The sequence below is a fragment of the Rousettus aegyptiacus genome, unplaced genomic scaffold, assembly GCF_014176215.1.
Source record: "Rousettus aegyptiacus isolate mRouAeg1 unplaced genomic scaffold, mRouAeg1.p scaffold_m13_p_5, whole genome shotgun sequence".
Classification (NCBI taxonomy): domain Eukaryota; kingdom Metazoa; phylum Chordata; class Mammalia; order Chiroptera; family Pteropodidae; genus Rousettus; species Rousettus aegyptiacus.
The window spans coordinates 36122826-36143896 of NW_023416308.1; the positions used below are offsets into that span (position 1 = coordinate 36122826).

The following is a 21071-nucleotide window of genomic DNA, read 5'->3' on the forward strand; positions in this document are numbered from 1 at the left end:
AGAATAGGACAATTTCTTTATAAATGTTTAGTTGCATAATGCTTTTGCTTTATGTTGAGAGTTTTGCAGTATTGAGCTGATAAACAAATTTAAGTCCAAGATTCTGGAAAATAACTCCTTATTTTAATAATTACATAATACAGTTGACCTTTGAACAACATGGGTTTGAACTGCACTAGTCCACTTATAAATAATTTTTTTCCCAACAGATGTGTACTGTATCGTAAAGGTATTTTCTATTCCTTATGATTTTCTTAATATTTTCTTTTTTTTTAAGCTTACTTCATTATAAGAATACATTATATAATACATTTAACATACAAAATATGTGTTTAATAGACTGTTTATGTTATCAATAAGACTTCTGGTCACAGTAGTTAAGTTTTTGGTGAAGTTATATGCAGATTTTTGTGCTAGGAGAGTTGGCACCCCTAACCTCCACATTATTCGAAGGTCATATGTAATTTAGAATGATTACTAAGTTTTGAGATAGCAAATTTAATTCAACAGAATTAAACAAAACAATATGCCAGTCATGAAAATATAATTAAGGTATTGTATGTTCAGGGTCCTTAGTTATCTTAGGATATACACTTTAAGAGGAAAAGGGGTTTTTGTTTGTTTGTTTTGTATTGTTTATTGTTGAGTCTCTAGTGCCTGAAAAGAGTGCCTGGTACTTTGCATATGGTAGATAGTTAATTAGCCTTCGTTGTTTGAGATTGAATCAAGAGTATACAAGTAATTATAATACAGAGGCAAAATAGAGCATGTGCGAAAAAATATTAAATTCTATAAAGATTCAAAGGAGAAGGAAAGCACATACAATTGTGTAATAAGGAAGGACTTCATGGAAAGATATTGTTTGAATTGAGACTTGAAAAACTGATAACATTTAAGTGCTGGCAGTGGAGAAAGAGGAAACCTAGACAGAGGAAGTAGAGGTGAAGAGTCAAGAAAGCACCTAGTTTTGTTTTGTTTTGTTTTTTTTAGCACCAAGTATTTTTGAGATGTAACCAGGACTCTTGTTTGTCTGGTGCTTGTGAAGGATTTATATAGTAGGAGATAAGCTTGAAAAAAGTAAGGCTTTTTATTTTGAAAAATCAGAACTCCCAGGCTAATTTAAAATATAAGATCCATTAAAATTTTTTTTGAGCAAGAGAGTGATGCAATTATAACAGGACTTCAAGGAGACTAATTTGATAAAATAAAGAGTTGTAAAACCAAGAGAAATGGCAGAAGATGAACGAGGGAGCTATGTTAATATTTCAGATAGGAAGTACTAGGAATTTGAGCCATACATGGGGATTGATAGTAAAGATCCAAAGAAGGAAAAGTATAAAATGTTATTTTTATACTGAAGACAACTTAATTTCTCCAACTAATATCAATATTTAATGTTTTCTTGAACCTAGTTTAATAAGAGTGAAAAGGGCTGAAATTTTCTGGTAATCTTTTATCGTTAAGTGTCATGTCTAAATGTCTGTTCTCATAACTACTGGAAAACGGGTATTAAAAATTGGAGCTGGGGCATAACTTTATATGTCTTGTTTTCGCTACTTATTTTAGATTCACTTTCCTTGTATTGGTTGTGTGTTTGTTTTTTTGTTTTATCTTTTTCTAGGAGGAAAACAACGCGGTTCATAACCAGAAAGTAGAAATTCTGAGAAAAATGTTACAGAAAGAACAGGAACGGCTACAGGTACTAAGTTACAAAAGGGCTGTTATAGGTCAGTCAAAATGTGAGTGGACCTAGTTGAATTGGTTTTATCATAATCACAGCCAATCTGTATTGTAATCAGTGCCATTACCTATTTGATTAAGAATGGAATTTACTTTCTTGACATAATTCTCAAAATATTTTTATAACATTTTAGTTATTGCAGGAAGATTACAACCGAACACCTGCACAAAAATTGCTAAAAGAGATCCAAGAGGCCAAGAAACACATTCCTCAGCTACAGGAGCAGCTATCCAAAGCCACAGGCTCTGCTCAGGTAGCATCACTATTAAAAGTTTTTGCAGGGGAATTTGTCAGACAGTGTTGCAGTTGCCTTTTTAAAGTTATTTTTTCTAGCATAGTGCAACAGAACGTCCTATGTACGATGTTCTAGAAATAATGATTAAAAGAAATGTGGGCTTCTGATTATTTGTTTCTTCATGATGTAATGTTTCTTTGTTCCATAATAATTTTAAAATGAAATTTGTGCTTTTGCTTCGATGTGATGAATTACTAAAATGTATTTGGATACATCTCTTTATATTTTTGAGGTTGATTTTGCTATTGTGAAACAGAATGACAGTTTTTAAGTAGGAATATATGATTTTACAAATTGACTGGCATTGTGCTAAGTACATAGACAAGCATTTTTTTATTCAGTCTGCACACTGAGATTAGATACTACTATTGTTTCCCCCCATTATACATATACATTTAGAGAAACCCAGATTGATTAAATAATTTGTCTGAGATTGTGTAGCTCAAAAGCAATGGATCTGGAATTTAAGGCCAGTCTGATGAATTCAAAGCACATTCACATTCTTAATGACTATACTTTTATTGAAGTTTTAAAATAGATTTCAACAGAATTTGTTCCATAGGTATAAATATGGAGATGATTGTCTCATTAGATAAAAATAACTCAGGATTTATATATCAAGCATATTTATAGTCTGTACTATTTAGATTTGGGATACAGAAGGTTCCTTTTATTTCATCTTAAAACAAAATGGATTAATCGCCTTTACCATTTAAAATGAGTAAAAGCTGTTGATTTGCTATTTTTCCTCAGGTCTGTAAGTGAAAGCCAGATTCATAGATTTAAAAGGATTTTTTGAGATCATCTAGTCTAATCTACTCATTTTAAAGTTAAAATATCATGCAGTGGTTGTGAAAACTAGGTCCTAAACTGGTTAAATGACTCATACAAGGTCACACAGTTGTAAGGTCTCTTGACTTACTGGTTTAGTGTACTTTCTGTTACACGTGATTTTTTTCATTACTTTGAGTGATGAAGTTTTGAGTATTATGCCTCAGTAATGTTGACAGGTTTATGGTATTATTACTGAGCAAAGAACATTCTTTCTGTTCAAATAGTAAAAATGTGGTTCCTAATCTAAAAGCTTATAATAATTTATATTATAGTATCGTGCCCCAGTAATTGTGATTTGTTAAAATTCTGGTGTTGGAAGGCAGTGAAGCAGAAGTTATAGTGTAATAATCTTTACAAATGGGTAAGAAATATAAATGATATAATTTAACAAACTATCTTTATGCTCTGTGTGGAAGTTTGAACTTTTTTCTCTTTACTAAACTGTCTTTAAGGTCATTGCCATTTTAGAACCACAAAATTTGTGGCTATGTTTTTGACTTTTAGAGCTTTAAGCATTCTTGATCACATCAAACTGGCCAACTTTTAGCAGTCTCCCATGAGACTATAGTGCAACTCTATTTTTTTATGCAGTCAGTAATGAAAAGTTTTTATTTTAAATGTGTTCATGTGTGTGTTTAATCTGTTTTAGGATGGAGCTGTAGTTACATCCTCCAAGCTTTTAGGTGACACGCTAACAGTCAGTGAGGTAGAAGCAGAGCCTGGAGATGGACTAGGCAGAATTGACTATAGCAGTGGAGATGCGTCTTGGCCCAGTAGTGACAATGCAGATGTAAGTGTTCTATATCTTTATCTTCTTGTGTTCTTATTTACGTGAATGAGAGGTGTTCTCTTATTACTTTTTTTTTTTATCACTGCCATCTTTAATGTAACAATTTGATATGCAGAGGTTCTGGGCACTGTTGATGTGAGCTTTTAATTCCAGAGTTTACTTTTTCCCTTGGACACCCATTGCCAAATATTTCCTTTGAGGAGATGGAATTTCCCAGAAAGCATCTTGTTTGCAGGTAGAGAAGTTAATAATGGCAGTGTTTTATACTGAACCAAGAGGCCAATTGTTAGTATCTTTAAGAGCCTGTCAGTATTCTATTTGTGGTCAGAGTGACTCAGTCCTGAATCATGGGGCTCTTTGCTGTCACAAAGAGGAAAAGAGTTAGTCCTGTTAGGTAGACTTAACCCAGAAATTGTCAGATGAAGATGGATATTTGTTAAAGGATAGAAAATATTTTAAGTTGAATATAATGTAGTTCCTAGCTGTATGAATACTTAAAAGCCAAATTCACTGTTACTCAGCAGTACTTTGTAAGCAGCAGTAATAGGAATAATGACTTAAAAAGAGATCACCCTTTTTAAAAGTGATGAGGAAAGTAGTCAAATTCAATGTTTTTAAAACTGGTTCATGAAATCAATTTAGTGGATTGGGACTAGAATTTAAAAAAAAAAAGAAAGAAATAAGAGTGCTTTAGATATGGAAGCAGTGTTACTTTTGTGGTATACACATTTATGTGTAAGTGTGTGTGTGTCTGTGTAAGCGCACACATATGCTGATTAACAATGTAAAATTTCTCTTTTATTAAAGGTTGTGGTAAATAAAAAAAAAATGGAAAACCACTGGCCCTAGCCGTCTTTCAAGCCACCTTTTGAGGCTTAGGCCCAATGACTCATCTCTTTATGCAAGGACAATACGAGGATCAGTTTATTTATTTATTTATTTATTTATCTATCTATCTATCTATCTATTTATTTATTTATTTATTTATAAAAGATGGTTTTAGGAGTCTTACGATTGGGTAGGCCAAAGGTTTTAATGAAAAATTCAATTTTGACTCAAGCAAAAAATTATAATAGCTATGGGCATGCATACCATGTGCTGTAATAAGTGTTTTATATTCCTTATCCTAGTTCATTCTCAAAAGTCATGTGAAATAGTCTCATAACTTTACAAAGAAAAAGTGAGGCCAAATGGAGTTAACCAATTTGCCAAACTTACCCAGGTAGTATGTGATCTACCTCTGACTAGCCATAAAGTATCAGTACTCTAAATGTGAGCAAAGGCACTGGATATATAAAATTTCCATAACATTTTGGGAGAGCAGTGAAATTTTTACTGGTGTATTAGAGTTATGAATGAAATGGCTAGAGTTTTCTTAGAAACGAAGTCTTGAGTCCAGATTCTAAAGGGCTTCAACTTGTTCTTGCAGTACTCTTTTGGGGAATCCATCTCATATTCTCCTTTTTATTTTAGTGCTACTTCTCTCTGTTTTCATGGCTTGTTTCTACCATTAGGTGGAAAATGTCTGAGAACATCGGGACTGTCTTATTTACCTTTATGTCTCCAAAACCTGGCAGATTGTAGGAATTCAGAATAAGTGATCCAAATGAAAAATTTGGATTTTATCTTGTATATAAAGGAATATTACAATAAAAGCTGTGTCTTAGATATAGAACTTTATAAAATACAGAGTGAATTGGCAAGAGTAGAAACAGGCATTCCAGTGAATGAAGACTGTTTGACGCATAATCTGGTGTTTATTAAGTACTTGAATGAACAACAGTGAATGATTAATGAGTTTGAGCTTTATTTTGCATTGCAAAAGAGAGGCACAATCAGAAACATGTCAGTGTGGAAAAAGAAGTAGAGTAAAGAGACTGGGAGATTTGTAAGAAAAGAAGACTGCTTGGCTTAATAGGAACTTAACAAATGTGTGGTGAATTGCTAATAAATAGTTACCATTTATTGAATACCTGCTTTGTGTCAGCAGTTGTACTGAATGCTTTACAGATACTCTTTTTAACTCTCATAATAATCTTCAGGAAGCAATATCACCACTTGATAGATGAGGAAACTGAGACCAAATAAATAAATGGATATTGTGGAAATCCAGGTGAGAGGTGATGTATTGATTGCATAAAGAGAGATATTATATTTACTGAACACAATACAAACTAGCTTAATTCCTTCATGTGTCTATTTGAAGCTAAAATGTGCTTTTAGTTGATGGATTTCCATGTTCGTTTCAGTCGTATTATACTAAGATTGTAGGAAACAGTCAGTGTTTTTATCTTTTGAATCAATGCTTTTAATTTTTGTGTGTGTGACCCTAAGTTTGAGGTGATGTCAGCATGATTTCTTCATTATAAAGTTCTTCATTAAGTTCTTATGCCTGCTGTGGATCAAAATGCCTGCATCCAATATTTAATTAGTCGTTTCAAAATGATCATATAGTTTTGTCATTTTTTTCTGTATCAGATGGAATTTATGAAGAATAATTTCCCTTACTAGTTTTTAGATTACCCTAAAATATAACTTAGGGTAATCTAAAAACTAGTAAGGGAAATTATTCTTCATAAAGTAATTTAGGAAAGGTGGGACAAACGCTTGATTCTTTTTGTTTATATATATTTTCAAAAGAGTTTGTACTCTAACAAAGTCCAAAGGTCACTCATGTGACCTTACATGCATGCATGTGTATGATATTTTGAATTCATGGATTCTGACGTTCTTGCTTATTGTGCTTTGGTTTGTTGCAATCATTATTTTTGATGCTTAAATTTTCCCTTTTTTGGCTAGTGGCCTCCTTAGATTTTCTTTTGACATGACTCTCCAGTATCTTTCTAGATTTGTCTTTTATATCTCTTGTCCAAGACCCAAAGTTACCCATTTCTGTAAAGCGGAGCTTATTTTTGAAACTACTTATTTTTGAACATGGCTGTGCAAATCCATTAAATGATAGTGCTTTTTTAATATCTGGGTATATGAATAAATAGCATTTATCCTCTTTATTGGCATTCACACAAAAATCCCTTTTGCCTCATTTTCAGTTGCTCTGAAGAATGGCTTTCATTGCTTTGGGGATCCCTCATCCCCTAGAATTGAAATTCTGCATATCATATTCTGCATATCATATTGTTTGTGTTTTATATTAGCTCATTTTCCAAATATATCATTTTTTTAAATAAAAAAATTTTATAAAAATCCATCAGTTTCACATGAAGTAGCAACAGAAAATTAGAAGCTTAATTTTATTCATGTAAAAGGCCAAAGTGCTTTTAATTTGGATAGAATAGTTTGGGATAAAGGGATTAGAAGAGATGGATAAAAATAATATTTGATTTTGGCATAATGATTTTGAGATACATAACATATCTAGAACGAATTGGTAGAAATTAGCCTTTGGGCTTGGAGATAAAGTAAAACTATTCTATTGGTTCTATATTGTTTTAGCAATAAAAAACTAAAAGGCTGAGAAAATAAATGATTTGCCAAAGTCAGGAAAAATGTAGCAGAGCTAGGTATTATATGAAAGATATTTCGTAGTTTCGTATATATACATGAAATTCAGAACATTATTCTTCCATAGAGATAAGGACTGTTTTTTCTTATCTCCTTTTGGTGGGCCTATTGAAACGAATGGAATATCTTTCTTTTTTTTCTTTTTTTTAAATTAGAGTCCCAAGAGTGGCCTGAAAGAGAGGATTTCTCTAGAGGAAAACACAGAGAAAAATGAAGTAATTCAGGATACTGTGAGTATGAAATCCATTAAATGTTAGTGCTTTTTTAATATCTAAGTGACAGATATCTGCTATTTGTATTTTTTTTTTTTGAGAGAAAGCTTAAACTTTAAAGGAACTTAATAAATTTTTGATAAATCAAGTTACTCCATAGTTAGTATTATTAGGTAATGTGTTGTATTTTTATTATAGTAAAATATACATAACATAAAATTTATCATTTAACTATTTTAAAATATGCAGTTTATTGACATTAACTTACATTCACCTTGTACAGTCATCATAACATTTATCTATAGAACTTTTCATCTTCCCTCAACTGAAACTTGGTACTCATTAAACACTAACTCCCCATTATTATCTCCCTGAGCCTCTGGCAGCCATCATTCTACTTTGTCTTTATGAATTTGACTACTCTGAGAACCTCATTTAAGTAGAGTCATATGATATTTATCCGTTTGTGACCAGACTGTTTAATTTAACATATCTTTCAGGTTCATCCATGTTGTAGCATGTGTAAGAATTTTTTTCCTTTTTAAGGCCAAATAATAATTCATTGTATGTATATACCACATTTTGTTTATCCATTCATTTGTCAGTGAACACTTACTTGGGTTATTTCTATCTTTTGGCTATTGTGAATAAATGCTACTATGAACATGGCTGTGCAAATATTTGTTTAAGTTCTTTCAATTCCTTTTGGCATATACTCAGAAGTAGAAATGTAAGATCATACATATTCTTAATTGAATACTTTTTGCATTCTGATTTTATTTTTTGATTAGACTTGTATGAAGTTTTATAGTAAAAGACAACATATTGTGATGCATTGATTAATAGCGACATAAGGACTATTGAAAAATCAGAGAAATCTAATCAGCTTTAAAATTAAGAGTTGTCTAACTACTACTCGAAACAAATTTCTATTGTTTCACCTGAATTTTTCTTAAATAATTACAGCCTTGAGGTTTAAAAAACAAGTAGTGAAAAGGGCCAAATTAATTTTAGGAGATGCAAATACATAGTGTTGGGATACGCTTAAGGAGGAAAAACTACAGCTATATATTATTTACTTAATTTATAACTTGTTGGGTCTGTGTACATAATTTTAACTTTAGCTACTTTGCAGATGACTCCCAAATCATTATAGCCCCACTCCCTTTGTTTAGCTACAGATCCCACGTGTTCAACTGCTGTTAGAATTAAGCCAAACTCATTCTTTTCTATTTATTCCAAAATTTTTATTTCTTTTAGTACTATATGGTCTTTGATATTAGTGTTTGTGAACTTCAAACATCTCTTATTTTTTTACATTATACATTAATGCCCTACACTGCCTTTTCTATGCTAAATCTAACTTTGTGAATGACTTGACATCTAACATGGAGTGAAATCTGCCAACCTATAATTTATTTTTGTAATTTTGTTTTCTTTCTATAACAGTGTTTCGTGTGATTTATTTTTTATTTTTTATTTATTTATTTATTTTTTCATTTTGCCAGTGATCTGCAACCGCAAGTGGTTTTGTTTTTCAGGACATTTGGCAATGTTTGGAAACATTTTTGATTTTCATTACTGGAGGGCTGCTACTGGCATCTGGTGGGTGGGTAGAGGGCAAAGATGCTGCTAAATGCCTTACAATGCACAGGACAGCTCCCACAACAACAAATTATCTGGCCCAAAATATCAGCAGTGCCAGGGTTGAAAAACCCTATGTTATACACTTATGAAATAGAATTAAAAATGAAAAAACGACAGCCTTCAGCTCTATGACATTAATAGATATCTTTATATTAACCTCTCTGCTAACTTTGTCGTCATTTCTACTCTCATTTGTCCTTTGTCCTGTTGTCTTCACTCACTTTTTTAAAATCTAACTTTAAAAATTTAAACTTTGTAAGCCAACTTTCTTTCTGTAACAAGGTCTAGATATGTATAGAATAATAGATGAAATACACAGAGAGTGATTAGAATCAGATAACCAAGGGTGTAGTAACCAAAGGGTATTTACTACTTCTGGAGGGACTGTCTTCCCACTCCCCCCCCCCCCCCACTCTGCCTCACCCCCCAAAAAATACTGTTGTGTTTTTTGGTAAAGTGGTTCATGGCCTTGAAAATTTGAGAACCATTTCTTTAAAAATAAAGTACATAAAAATAAATAAATAAAAAGAAATCCCTCCTGTTCAATGAACCATGTCTTCTTAATGGTTTGACTTTATTCTTTCTCTGAATTCGATGACCAGATAATTTTTCTGTTTCTTTTCTCTAAATATTACCAGGACACTCAACCACTTATTGGGAGTCCCTCAACACGTATAGCACCTCATATTATTGGAGCAGAGGATGATGATTTTGGTGCTGAACATGAACAGGTGACAATGTTTTTTCTGAAAAACAGATCATTAATTTTATGAGATGTTTGTTGCAAAAATGAACACTTTCTGGAGATTGACATTGTATTTTTAAGGATCTGAAGCTAAATACTAGAATTAACATAAATTGGTTAATTGCATGGTTAATTGCTTACTTTGGCTTTAACCTATAGAAATTACTTTTTAATTTATTAAAAACTAATAAGAGGTCATTGATTTATACCTAAATACTTTGTTTTGGGAGAGGGCAGTTTTGCTTTAAAGGTTGTTTTTTGGTTTTTGTTTTTGTTTTTAATTCCAAATTCTATTTGTTTATTGATGGTATATAGGAATATGATTGGGTTGATTCTTGACCTTGGTTTTGCTAATAAATTCACATGCTACTTCTAGGAGCTTTTTAAAATAACTTTCTGGGATTTTTCTACATAGACAACCATCATGTTTATGAATAGAGGCAATTTTTATTTTCTTATTTTCAATCTGTTTATCTTTTATTTCTTATTATCTTCATTGCACTGATTAGGACTTCCAGTATGAGGTTGAATTGGAGTGGTGAGAGTGGTGAGACAGGACATCTTTGCCTTATTTCTGATTTTAGGGAGAAATCATTCAGTCTTTTTTTGTAAAGTATGATGTTAGCTATTGGTTTTTTGTAGATAACTTTTATTATAGATTAAGAAAGTTTCCTTCTATTCTTGGTTTGCTGAGAGTTTTTATTGTTAATAGATGTTGAATTTTGTTGAATAATTGAGATGCTTATATGTTTTTTTTTGACCTGGACTCCTAATATGGTAAATTAATTTGATCGATATTAGCATGTTGAGTGAGCCAGCTTTACATTCTGGGGATAAACTCTAATTGATTATAATGTATTTTGCTTTATATATATTGCCAGATTCAATTTGCTATTGTTTTGCTGAGGATGTTTGTATCTGTTTTTATAGGAGATATTGGTGTGTAGCTTTTTTTTGTTTTATTTTTGTAATTTCTTTGTCTGATTTTGATAGTTGGGTAATGCTGGCCTCCTAGAATAAGTTAAGAAGTGTTACCTCCTCTTGTATTTTCTGAAAGAGATTATATAGATTTGGTATTGTTTGCTTAGATTAACTTTATTCCTTAATTTATTTAGATGAAAAATTATATAAAAATTGTGATTCTGGGTTACCTTAAGTTTAACTATTACTGTTTTCTGTTTACAATGTAATTAGGGATGCAAGTATTCTAGGAGGTATCTTAAAATTGTAAAACTCCATTTCCTACCACCATTTCTGTAATTAGCCAAAAATAAAAGGAAAACAGTTATTTGATTATTAGGATACAAACCTTCCATTACATTTTTAGAAGTGTTGTTAGGCAGTTGTTTACAAACTAATTTTTAGACATCTCAGCTCCTAAATAATTATCTTCTAAGCTTGCGTCCTCCCAAAATGTTCTTTCTTCCAGCCTATCCCCAAAAGATTATTAATTTTCAGAGGAAGAGATTCCATAGCCTATGTTGCTAAGAAATCCTAGTGAAATTTTTAAATTTTTGAATTTTTTTAGGGTAGATCAAAGTGTAATTTGGATAGTTATGTTTTATTGAGCTTACATTTCATTTTGCTTTTGTATGCTGGGGTTATTGATGTATAATTATTTCTTTTTCTAGATCAACGGACAGTGCAGCTGTTTTCAGAGCATTGAACTGCTAAAATCTCGCCCTGCTCACTTGGCGGTTTTCTTACACCATGTAGTTTCACAATTTGACCCTGCAACATTGGTAATATATTTACAATTCAGCCAATTCAGAGTTCTTAAAACATAAAACTTTTCACTTCTGCGTGATAAGTAGACAGACTTCTTTCAGTTTTTTTAAACATAAGGATAGATATGAAAGATACTTAAAATGTTAGTAATTTGTTTTTTAAAGATTTTGTTTTATTGTAATAACTGCATTGTTTATAGTGACCTACCTGTTCCAAACATTCCTACTCTATGAGAATCTAACATTACATTTTTCAAGATTTCTCACTTTTTTTTTTTCAATTTTTTCTCTACTACAGCTCTGTTATCTCTATTCAGACCTTTATAAACAGACCAATTCCAAGGAGACTCGTCGCATCTTCCTTGAGTTTCATCAGTTCTTCTTGGAGCGATCTGCAGTAAGTTACCAAGTTAATTAAAATCTTTGTGCTAGTACATTGCATTATTGGCATCCTTCCAATCTTCCCTCTTGTGATTTTGGGCTTTATTGTGCTTTGTGACATCTATATTATATATCTCAAGTATTGATTTTTCTTGACCATTATTTTTTATTATTTCTGAATTAGTTGTAAGCATATGAATTCTCACAGTAGGTTTTAAGGGATATGTATGTATATTTGGGTTTATACATGTGTATAATCAGGATGAGGGAACACAAATGATACACATTTATATATTAGGATCCAAAGGACAATACTTGCATAATTGAACTCTGATTGGCCTCTTTTGAAGTTTGGAGGTACATGTTTAACTAAACAGGGGTAGAAAAATATCTTATTCACATAAATGATGATGTTTTATTTTGCCCAGAGAAATCTTAAGGTGTTTTAAACTAAGTTTTATTATTAGCCTTGCTATAGGGTAATAAGAGTTATTAGCCCTTAGTACTTCTTGGATAATCATACTGCATTCCCTAGTCCTTTCATATTTTTATTTTATTTTTTTTAATTGAAATTATTGGGACACACTAAAATTAAAATGAAAATACAGAGCAACTGGCATTCATTGTTACCCGAGATTTGGCTAAACAGAAGCCCTATAGCTAAGGACAAAAATGAAAGGTCACCTAAAATCGTTAGGAAGGGTGGAGGCACAAAATAGCCTGGTCTCACAACCACATGTAGCCATCGAGAATCAAGAGGATTATCTTTATGCAAAGCCCCCTTTCCCACCATAAGAGTGAGGGGTCCTAGCCCCATGCTGAGCTTTGCAGACCAGGGTTCCAGTGCCAGGAAGAGAAGTCACCACAACCTTTGACTGTGAAAACTAGCAGAGATTATGGCTGAGTGAGACAGTAGGCTGCAAGAGTTTCAGGCATTCCTCTAAAAGGGCCCATGCCTGGACTTACACATTGAAAGACTCACTCTCTCTGAGTTTCAACGTGGGGGCAGCTACTCGAGGAGCACCAGGGACAGACAGGGAGGTACTGAGTCATCATGCTTCAGGGCAAGGGCTGGAAAGGCAACTTTCTCCCAGACAGAAGTGCAGGAAGTATCCAGTGTTCCTCTGTTGAGCCCACCTCCTTCCCAGCTGATGAGTGCAGGTGTCACCATATCTGAGTCTACATCAATCCAGATAACACAGATTGATCCGCCCAGGTAATTCCTTGAGACTCTACCTATCCCAATTTATGGGCCCACCCAAACCGCTTCCATTGTTTTATTTATACAAATGGTCTATATTGGCTCTTGCTTTGCAGTTTCCTAAAATACGTCAAAGGCTTACAAAACCCAAAGAAGCAGCATCTGGCCTTGGCATTTCTTTACCTCTTGCTGAGCAGCACCAAGCCCCATACTAGAGGTAACTGGCCTAGGTTTCTAGCTTGATCTCTCAAGGCACCTATAAGCCCAGCACTGATGGCAGCTACCTGTGAACTATTTAATGACTCTTGCCACGTGGTCCCAGGCAGGGAACAGGCTGTGCTGAACTCATCCTGCAGCTGGACCCCTCCCAGGACCATACCACTGGGCTCATAGGACACCTGCTGCATAAAGTCATTCTACTAAGACCAAGAGACTTAGGAGCACTACCTAATACATAGAAACAGGCACAGAGAGGCAGCCAAAATGGAGAGACAAAGGCGCATGTCCCACATGAAAGTACGAAACAAGCTCCAGAAAAAGAGTTCACCAAAATGAAGACAAGCAATCTATCAGATGCAGAGTTCAAAACATGGTTGTAAGGATGTTCAATGAACTTAGGGAAAGAGTAGATGAAGTCAGTGAGAACTTTAACAGAAATTGGAAACATAAAAATGGAGATGGAAAACATAAAAGGGAACCAGTCAGAAATAAAGAATACAATAACTGAGACGAAGAGTACATTAGAGAGATTTGACAAATTGGATGAAGCAGATGATATAATCACCAGTATAGAGGATGGGGTAGCAGAGAACACCCCATCAGAACAGCAATACAAAAAAATGAAGAATACAAATAAATGAAGATAGTTTAAGGAACCTCTGGGACAACATTAAGCATAACAACATTCACATCATAGGGGTACCAGAAGAAGAGAGAGCAAGGAATTGAGAGCCTATTTTAAGAAATAATGACTGAAAACTCCCCTAACCTGGTGAAGGATATAGACAAACAACCCCAAGAAGTTAAGAAAGCCTCAAACAAGATGAACCCAAAGAGGCCTACACCAAGACACATCATAATTAAAATGCCAAAGGGTAAATTCAAAGAGATAATGTTAAAAGCAGCAAGAGTAAAGCAATTAGTTATCTATAAAGGAGCTCCCAAAATAAGACTGTCATCCAGTATCTCAACAGAAACTTTGCAGGCCAGAAGGGCTTGGTACAAAATATTCAAAGTGATGAAATCCCAGAACTAAATTACACTACCCAGCAAATCTAGTATTTAGGACTAAAGGATAGAGAAAGAGCTTCCCAGACAAGAAAAAGCTAAAAGAGTTCATCACCACCAGCCAGTATTATAGAAAATATTGGAAGAACTTCTTTAAGAAGAAGAAAAAACATGTATCAAAAATATGAATAAAGAGGTTTTCTTTTTTGGAGAAATATGCAGAGTGATAGCCATCCCCACATCTCTCCCCTTGAAACAATAAGCTGAACAAAAAACACCCAAACTGCACACCGGCATGTTTGAGAGTGGGATCTGTGCTAAAGAGCTAACACGGGTCAGAATCTTGGGTGTCTGGCAGTGGATTGGGAGAAAAAAAGAAGCTGCACTCGCAGCCCAATCTCCCTGTAAAACAGTGGGGAGGGTAGAAAGTGTGGCGACTTCCCTAAACAGTCCTGCCTGGGGGAGCTGTGAGCTCCTTGTGGCTGGCAGCAAGGACCAATCATCAAGGCAGAAAGCAGAGAATCAGGGACAGCAGAGAAACAACAGTTGATTTTTACTGCCCATGGTTGCAAAACCAAGACTGAGCCACAGGCCCTATTTGACAACCCAGAGGGCCTGAGACTGAATATCACGGAACCCCAGGGGAATCTCAGCAAACGCTATCAAAACTGTTGCTAACATTGACAGGGAATGAGGCTGAGGGTAGCGAGTGTGATTAAATATTTACAAGAAAATAAAGGCATTATATAAAAGGATTATTAAGGCTTTATATAAAGCAGGGATCAGAGAGGCTTAGACGCCACCTACTGGAAACCAAAGGACAAGTGCCTTCTTTGCAGCAGGCTAAAGAGAGACCTTTATATAATAGAACTACTTTCTGGAAAAAAAAGCAGGATTCATTTCCATTAATGCCCAGACACCATTAAACACCGTGAACAACCAAGGTGACAAGGCATCTCATAAAGAAAGAGAAATATCTCCACAAAATAAGCTTGCAGACATAGAAATATACAACTTAAATGACAGAGAATTCAGGATGGTACTTCTGAAAAAACTGAGTTCCGAAACAAGTCACATCAACAATTTCAGGAATTGAAAAAAATTGGATGAGCAGAGCAAGGAGATTGAAACCCTCAAAAAGAACCAAATAGAACTTCTAAAGATAACACACACACACACACACACACACACACACACACACACACTGGAAGAGTTGAAAAATGAAATAGCAAGCTTGGGAAATAGAGTCAACCGGATGGAGGAAAGGATCAGTGATATCGAAGACAGAAATCTAGAAATAAATCAGAAGGAAGAAGAGAGAAACCGAAGAATAAAAGACAATGAAAGAAAAATACAAGAACTAGCTGATACCATCAGGAGAGAAAACATAAGAATAATGGAAATTCTCGAAGATGAGGAAAAGGAGTAAGGACTAGAAAGCATTTTCAGACAAATAGTTGATGAGAATTTCCCAAATCTAAGGAATGAGCAAGAGCTTGGAATTCAAGAAGTCACTAGAACACCCAATTACTTCAACCCAAAAAAGTCTTCACCAAGACACATTGTATTAAAATTATCAAAAATCAACGACAAAGACAGAATTCTCAGGGCAACCAGGTAACTTATAAAGGAAAACCCATTAGATTATCCTCGGACTTCTCAGCGCAAACTGTACAAGCCAGAAAGGAATGGAATCAAATCTTTAAACGATTAAGTGAAAGGACGACCAGCCTAGAATAATATATCCAGGTAAGTTCTCCTTTAGATGTAAAGGAGAAATCAAGACCTTCTGGTAAGGGTAACCCAAAAACAGAGAACTACAGTCTAAAATCTCTCATGGGCACAGATGCAAAATTCCTAAATAAGATACTAGCAAACTGAATACAGCAACATATTAAAAAGATTATACACCACGGTCAAGTGGGCTTCATCCTAGAGGTACAGGGATGCAAATCGATTAATGTCATACACCACATAAACAAATTAAAAAATAAGAATCACATAATCATATCAACTGATACAGAAAAAGCCTTCAACAAAATACAGTATCCACTTATGATGATCAAAACACTAAAAAATCAGTATAGAAGGAAAGTACCTTAACATAATAAAGGCCATATATGACAAACCTTCAGCCAACATTATACTTAATGGTGAAAAACTAAAAACCTTCCTTCTAAGATCAGGAATATAAGGCAAGGCTGTCCACTGTCACCACTGTTATTCAATATAACATCGGAGGTGCATTCAGACAAGAGAAAGATATAAAAGACATTCAAATACGAAACAGAAGTCAAACTGTCACTATTTGCGGATGACATGATTCCCTATATAGAAAACCCTAAAGACTCCACAAGAACACTACTAGAAACAAGAAGCAAATACAATAACGTCTCTAGGTACAAAATCAACATTCAAAAACCCATAGTGTTCTCATACTCTAAAAATGAGATGTCAGAAAAAGAAGTGGGAAAAATAATTCCTTTTGCAGTTGCAACAAAGAGAACAAAATACCTAGGAATCAATTTAATGAAACATATGAAGGACCTATAAAATGAAAAGTATAAGATCCTATTAAAAGAAATTGAAGAAGATTCAAAAAAAATGAACAGATATTCCGTATTCTTGGATTGGAAGTCAACATAGTTCAAATGACTATATTACCTAAAGCATTATACAGATTTAATGCAATCTCCATGAAAATCCCATTGGCATTTTTTAAAAAAATAGAACAAAAAATCATCAGATTTGTATGGAAGCACATAGTCCGAATTGCCAAAGTCTTCCTGAGCAAAGAGAACGAGGCTGGAGTCATCACTCTGCCCAATTTCAAATTATACTACAAAGCGACAATAATCACAACAGCTTGGTATTGGCAGAAAAACAGACACGTGAACCAGTGTAACAGAATCGAGTGTCCAGAAGTAAACCCATATTCATATGGGCAAATAATTTTCAACAAAAAAAAAAGCCAAAAATATACAGTGGAGAAAGGAAACCTTCTTCATTAAATAGTACTGGAAAAACTGGAAAGCCACCTGCAAAAGAATGAAACTAGACAGACTGTTGTTTATCACCACACACCAAAATTAACTAAAATGGATTAAAGACCTGAAAGAATAAAATGCATAGAAGAAAACATAGGAATGAAACTCAAGGACCTTGGATTTAAAGAGGATTTTATGAATTTGACCTCAAAAGCAAGGGAAGTAAAAGCTAAAATAAATGAATGGGATTACATCAAACTAAAAAGCTTCTGCTCAGCAAAAGGAAGTATCAACAAGGAAAAGAGAGAACCATCCAAATGGGAAAATATATTTGCAATCGAGGCCTCTGATAAGGGCCTAATATCCAAAATATACAAAAAACTCAACTCAATAACAACCACCAAAAAACCAAACGATCCAATAAAAAAAAAATAGGCAGAGACCCTGAACAGACACTTCTCCCTAGAGGACATACAAATGACCAATAAATATATGAAAAGATGCTCAATATCACTAGCTGTTAGGGGAATGCAAATCAAAACCACAGTGAGATACCATCTCACACCTGTTAGAATAGCTATCATCAGCAGGACAAGTAATACATGTTAGAGAGGATGTGGAGAAAAATGAACCCTCATACTCTGCTGGTGGGACTCAAATTGGTACAGCCACTATGAAAAACAGTATGGAGCTTCCTCAAAAAACTGAGGATTGATCCACCATATGATCCAGCAATTCCTCTACTGGATATTTACCCCAAAGACTTGAAAACCCATATCCGAAAGGATATTTGCACACTGATGTTCATAGAAGCATTATTCACAGTGGCCGGGACATGGAAGCAACCGAAGTATCCTAAAATAAAGAAGATTTGGTGTATATAAACAATGGAATATTACTCAGAGATTAAGAAGAAATGAAATGCTGCCATTTGTGACAACATGGATAGACCACGAGATAATAATGCTAAGTGAAATGAGACAGAAAATGTTGAAAATGTCATATCACTTATATGTGGGATATAAACCTAAAAGCAACAAATGAACAGGACAAACAGAGACTCATGGACATGGACAATAGACTAGTGGTTACCAGAGGGGAGGGGATAGGTAGACGCAGTAAAAAGGGGTCAAATATGTGGTGACAGAGAGAAATCTAACTATGGGAGATGAACGCACAGTGTAAATATATATATGCCTTATTGTTAAAGTGTACATATGAAACTTATTGGATTTCATTAACCAATGTCACCATAAATAAGTTATTGAAAAGGAAACAATAAGGATAAAGAATGACGGACCTAGAGGATATTATGCTGAGTGGAGTCAGATAGAGAAAGACAAATCTCATGTGATTTCATGTACATGTGGAAAAAAATAAACATTAAAAAAACCACAATGACATTAAAACCAGAGGGTTACCAGAAGGGAGAGGGTTGGGGAGGTCGGTGAAAAACGGGGTAGAGATTAAGCAGTACAAATTGATAATTAAAAAATAGTCATGGAGATATAAAGTGTAGCATAAGGAATATAGTTGGTAATAGTATAATTATGTACCGGTATCTTGAGTACTAGATCTTTTGGGATGATCACTTTATGAGTTATATAGATGTTTCATCATTATATTGTATACCTAAACGAATATACTGTTGTATGCCAGTATAATTGAAAAATATATTGGTTAGTAAAATCAAATAAGTTTCAAGCATACAATTTAATGATATGATATATATATATGTAGTGCATCGTGTGTTCACCACCCAAAGTTAAATTTCCTTCTGTCACCAAATATTTGACCCCTTTACCTGTACCTACTTCCCCCACACCCCCCTTCCCTCTGGTAACCACTAATCTAATGCCCATGTCCACGAGTCTCTGTCATGTTTGTCGCTTTCAGTTTTATATCATATATAAGTGAAATTGTATGGTTTTTGACTTTTTCTGTCTAATTTATTTTGCTTAGCATTAGATTATCTCAGGATCCATCCATGTTGTCACAAATGGTAATATTTCATCTTTTCTGTTAGCTGAGTAATATTCCATTGTATATATATTCCACATATTCTTTATCCAATCATCTATCGTAGGACACTTTGGTTGCTTCTGTGTCTTGGTCACTGTGAATAATACTGCTGTTAACATCAGGGTGCTTATATCTTCATGGATAAATTTTTTCAGGTTTTTAGATAAATACCCAGAAGAGGGATTGCTGGATCATATGGGAATTCTATTCTCCATACTATTTAATGTAGTGGCTGTCCCAATTTACATTCCCACAAACAGTGTATGAGGGCTCCTTTTCCCTCACAACCTCTCCAACAGTTATTATTATTTGTCCTGTTGATGATAGCCATTCTAACAGTTGTGAGGTGGTATTTCATTATGATTTTGATTTGTATTTCCCTAATAACTAGTGAAGTTGAGCATCTTTTCATATGTCTGTTGGCCATTTGTACGCCTTCTTGGGAGAAATGTCTGTTCAGGTACTTTGCCCATTTTTTTAATTGGGCTTTCTGTTTTCTGTTGAGTCATTCATATTAGCAAGAAAACATTGTTCTCCTTTTTTAAGTAAATAAGCTTAGACATGAATACGCTTGTAAGTATTGGTATCTAAGTTCTCTTTACTTTATACAGGTACTTGTATATATCTCAAAAAGTCGTTAGTGCTGTCTCATTTTTTGTTTGCATTTTTGTTTTAGCACCTGAAAGTTTCTGTTCCTGATGAAATATCCATAGATCTAGGTAAGTTTGGAGCATCAGTATCCTGGAGAATTACATCTCTTTAGATATGTAGCTCAGCTCATTTCAAAAGGTTTTATTTGTCACTAGTAGGTCATCTGAATCACAACAGAGTCTGTAATACATTTAAGGGTAAATGAAATCTGAATTCTGAGATGAAAAACATGAATTGAAGAATTTCTTGTCTTACTCCAAGATAAGTTTGCACCAAATAACACTGATATTTTTCCAGTTATAATCCACAGACTATACCTTTAGATCAAGTAATTCCTTTTCTTTTTGCAGAAAAAAGAAGGCCTGAGCTTATTCCTGAGGATCTACATCGTCACTATATTCAAACTATGCAAGAGAGAGTCCACCCAGAAGTTCAGAGACACTTGGAAGATTTTCGGTAAGCTTAGTAATAGATAACAGCTGATTAATTTTCTTTTTAGGTAGGAAAAAGTTACACATTAAATCGTTGGCTTAGCATATGGTCTTTATCACTGTTATTAAAACATAATGAACATCTGGAGTCAAAGTGTGGGAGTGGTACTGAGAGTTCATAGTTCTCATTTCATATGATTTCAAGATTTGAGCTTAGTACTATGTCTGTGCTAAGTGTGTTCCTTCAAGATACATGTTTTGTCAAGTGATTGCATATAGAATTTTTTTCCTTCGGTATCCTAGGTGACATGGGCTCTGAAATAAAATACCGTGACATTTTGTCTGTTGTTAGAAACTCATAGCTACGGAAACTCTGATGAAACATCTCTAGAGGGAGATAATTTTTCTCCTGAGGCTACCTCAAGAAATTTCTCTATTCCCTTCAGGCAGAAACGGAGCATGGGTCTGACCTTGGCTGAAAGCGAACTAACTAAACTTGATGTAGAGCGAGACAAGGATCGGGTAACTCTGGAGAAGGAAAGGGCATGTGCAGAACAGATTGTTGCCAAAATTGAAGAAGTGTTGTAAGTAACAGAAGTATATGTAGAAATGCTCTCTCTACTGAGATGCTAATAATGCTGAAAGTACACTCTGAACA

General features: G+C 34.1%; 1 protein-coding gene across 2 annotated transcripts in view; it reads left to right on the forward strand.

The window, feature by feature from the left end:
• Window positions 1–21071, forward strand: part of ARHGEF12 (Rho guanine nucleotide exchange factor 12) — a 130451-nt gene that overhangs the window by 71478 nt on the left and 37902 nt on the right. For both annotated transcript variants that reach the window (XM_036221728.1, XM_036221729.1), the window contains 10 exons: window positions 1622–1699; window positions 1875–1994; window positions 3520–3660; window positions 7338–7412; window positions 9680–9772; window positions 11418–11528; window positions 11812–11910; window positions 20008–20050; window positions 20333–20438; window positions 20860–20997. In XM_036221728.1, coding sequence (XP_036077621.1) covers window positions 1622–1699; window positions 1875–1994; window positions 3520–3660; window positions 7338–7412; window positions 9680–9772; window positions 11418–11528; window positions 11812–11910; window positions 20008–20050; window positions 20333–20438; window positions 20860–20997 — 1004 coding nt within the window. The remainder of the gene's footprint in view (window positions 1–1621; window positions 1700–1874; window positions 1995–3519; window positions 3661–7337; window positions 7413–9679; window positions 9773–11417; window positions 11529–11811; window positions 11911–20007; window positions 20051–20332; window positions 20439–20859; window positions 20998–21071) is intronic.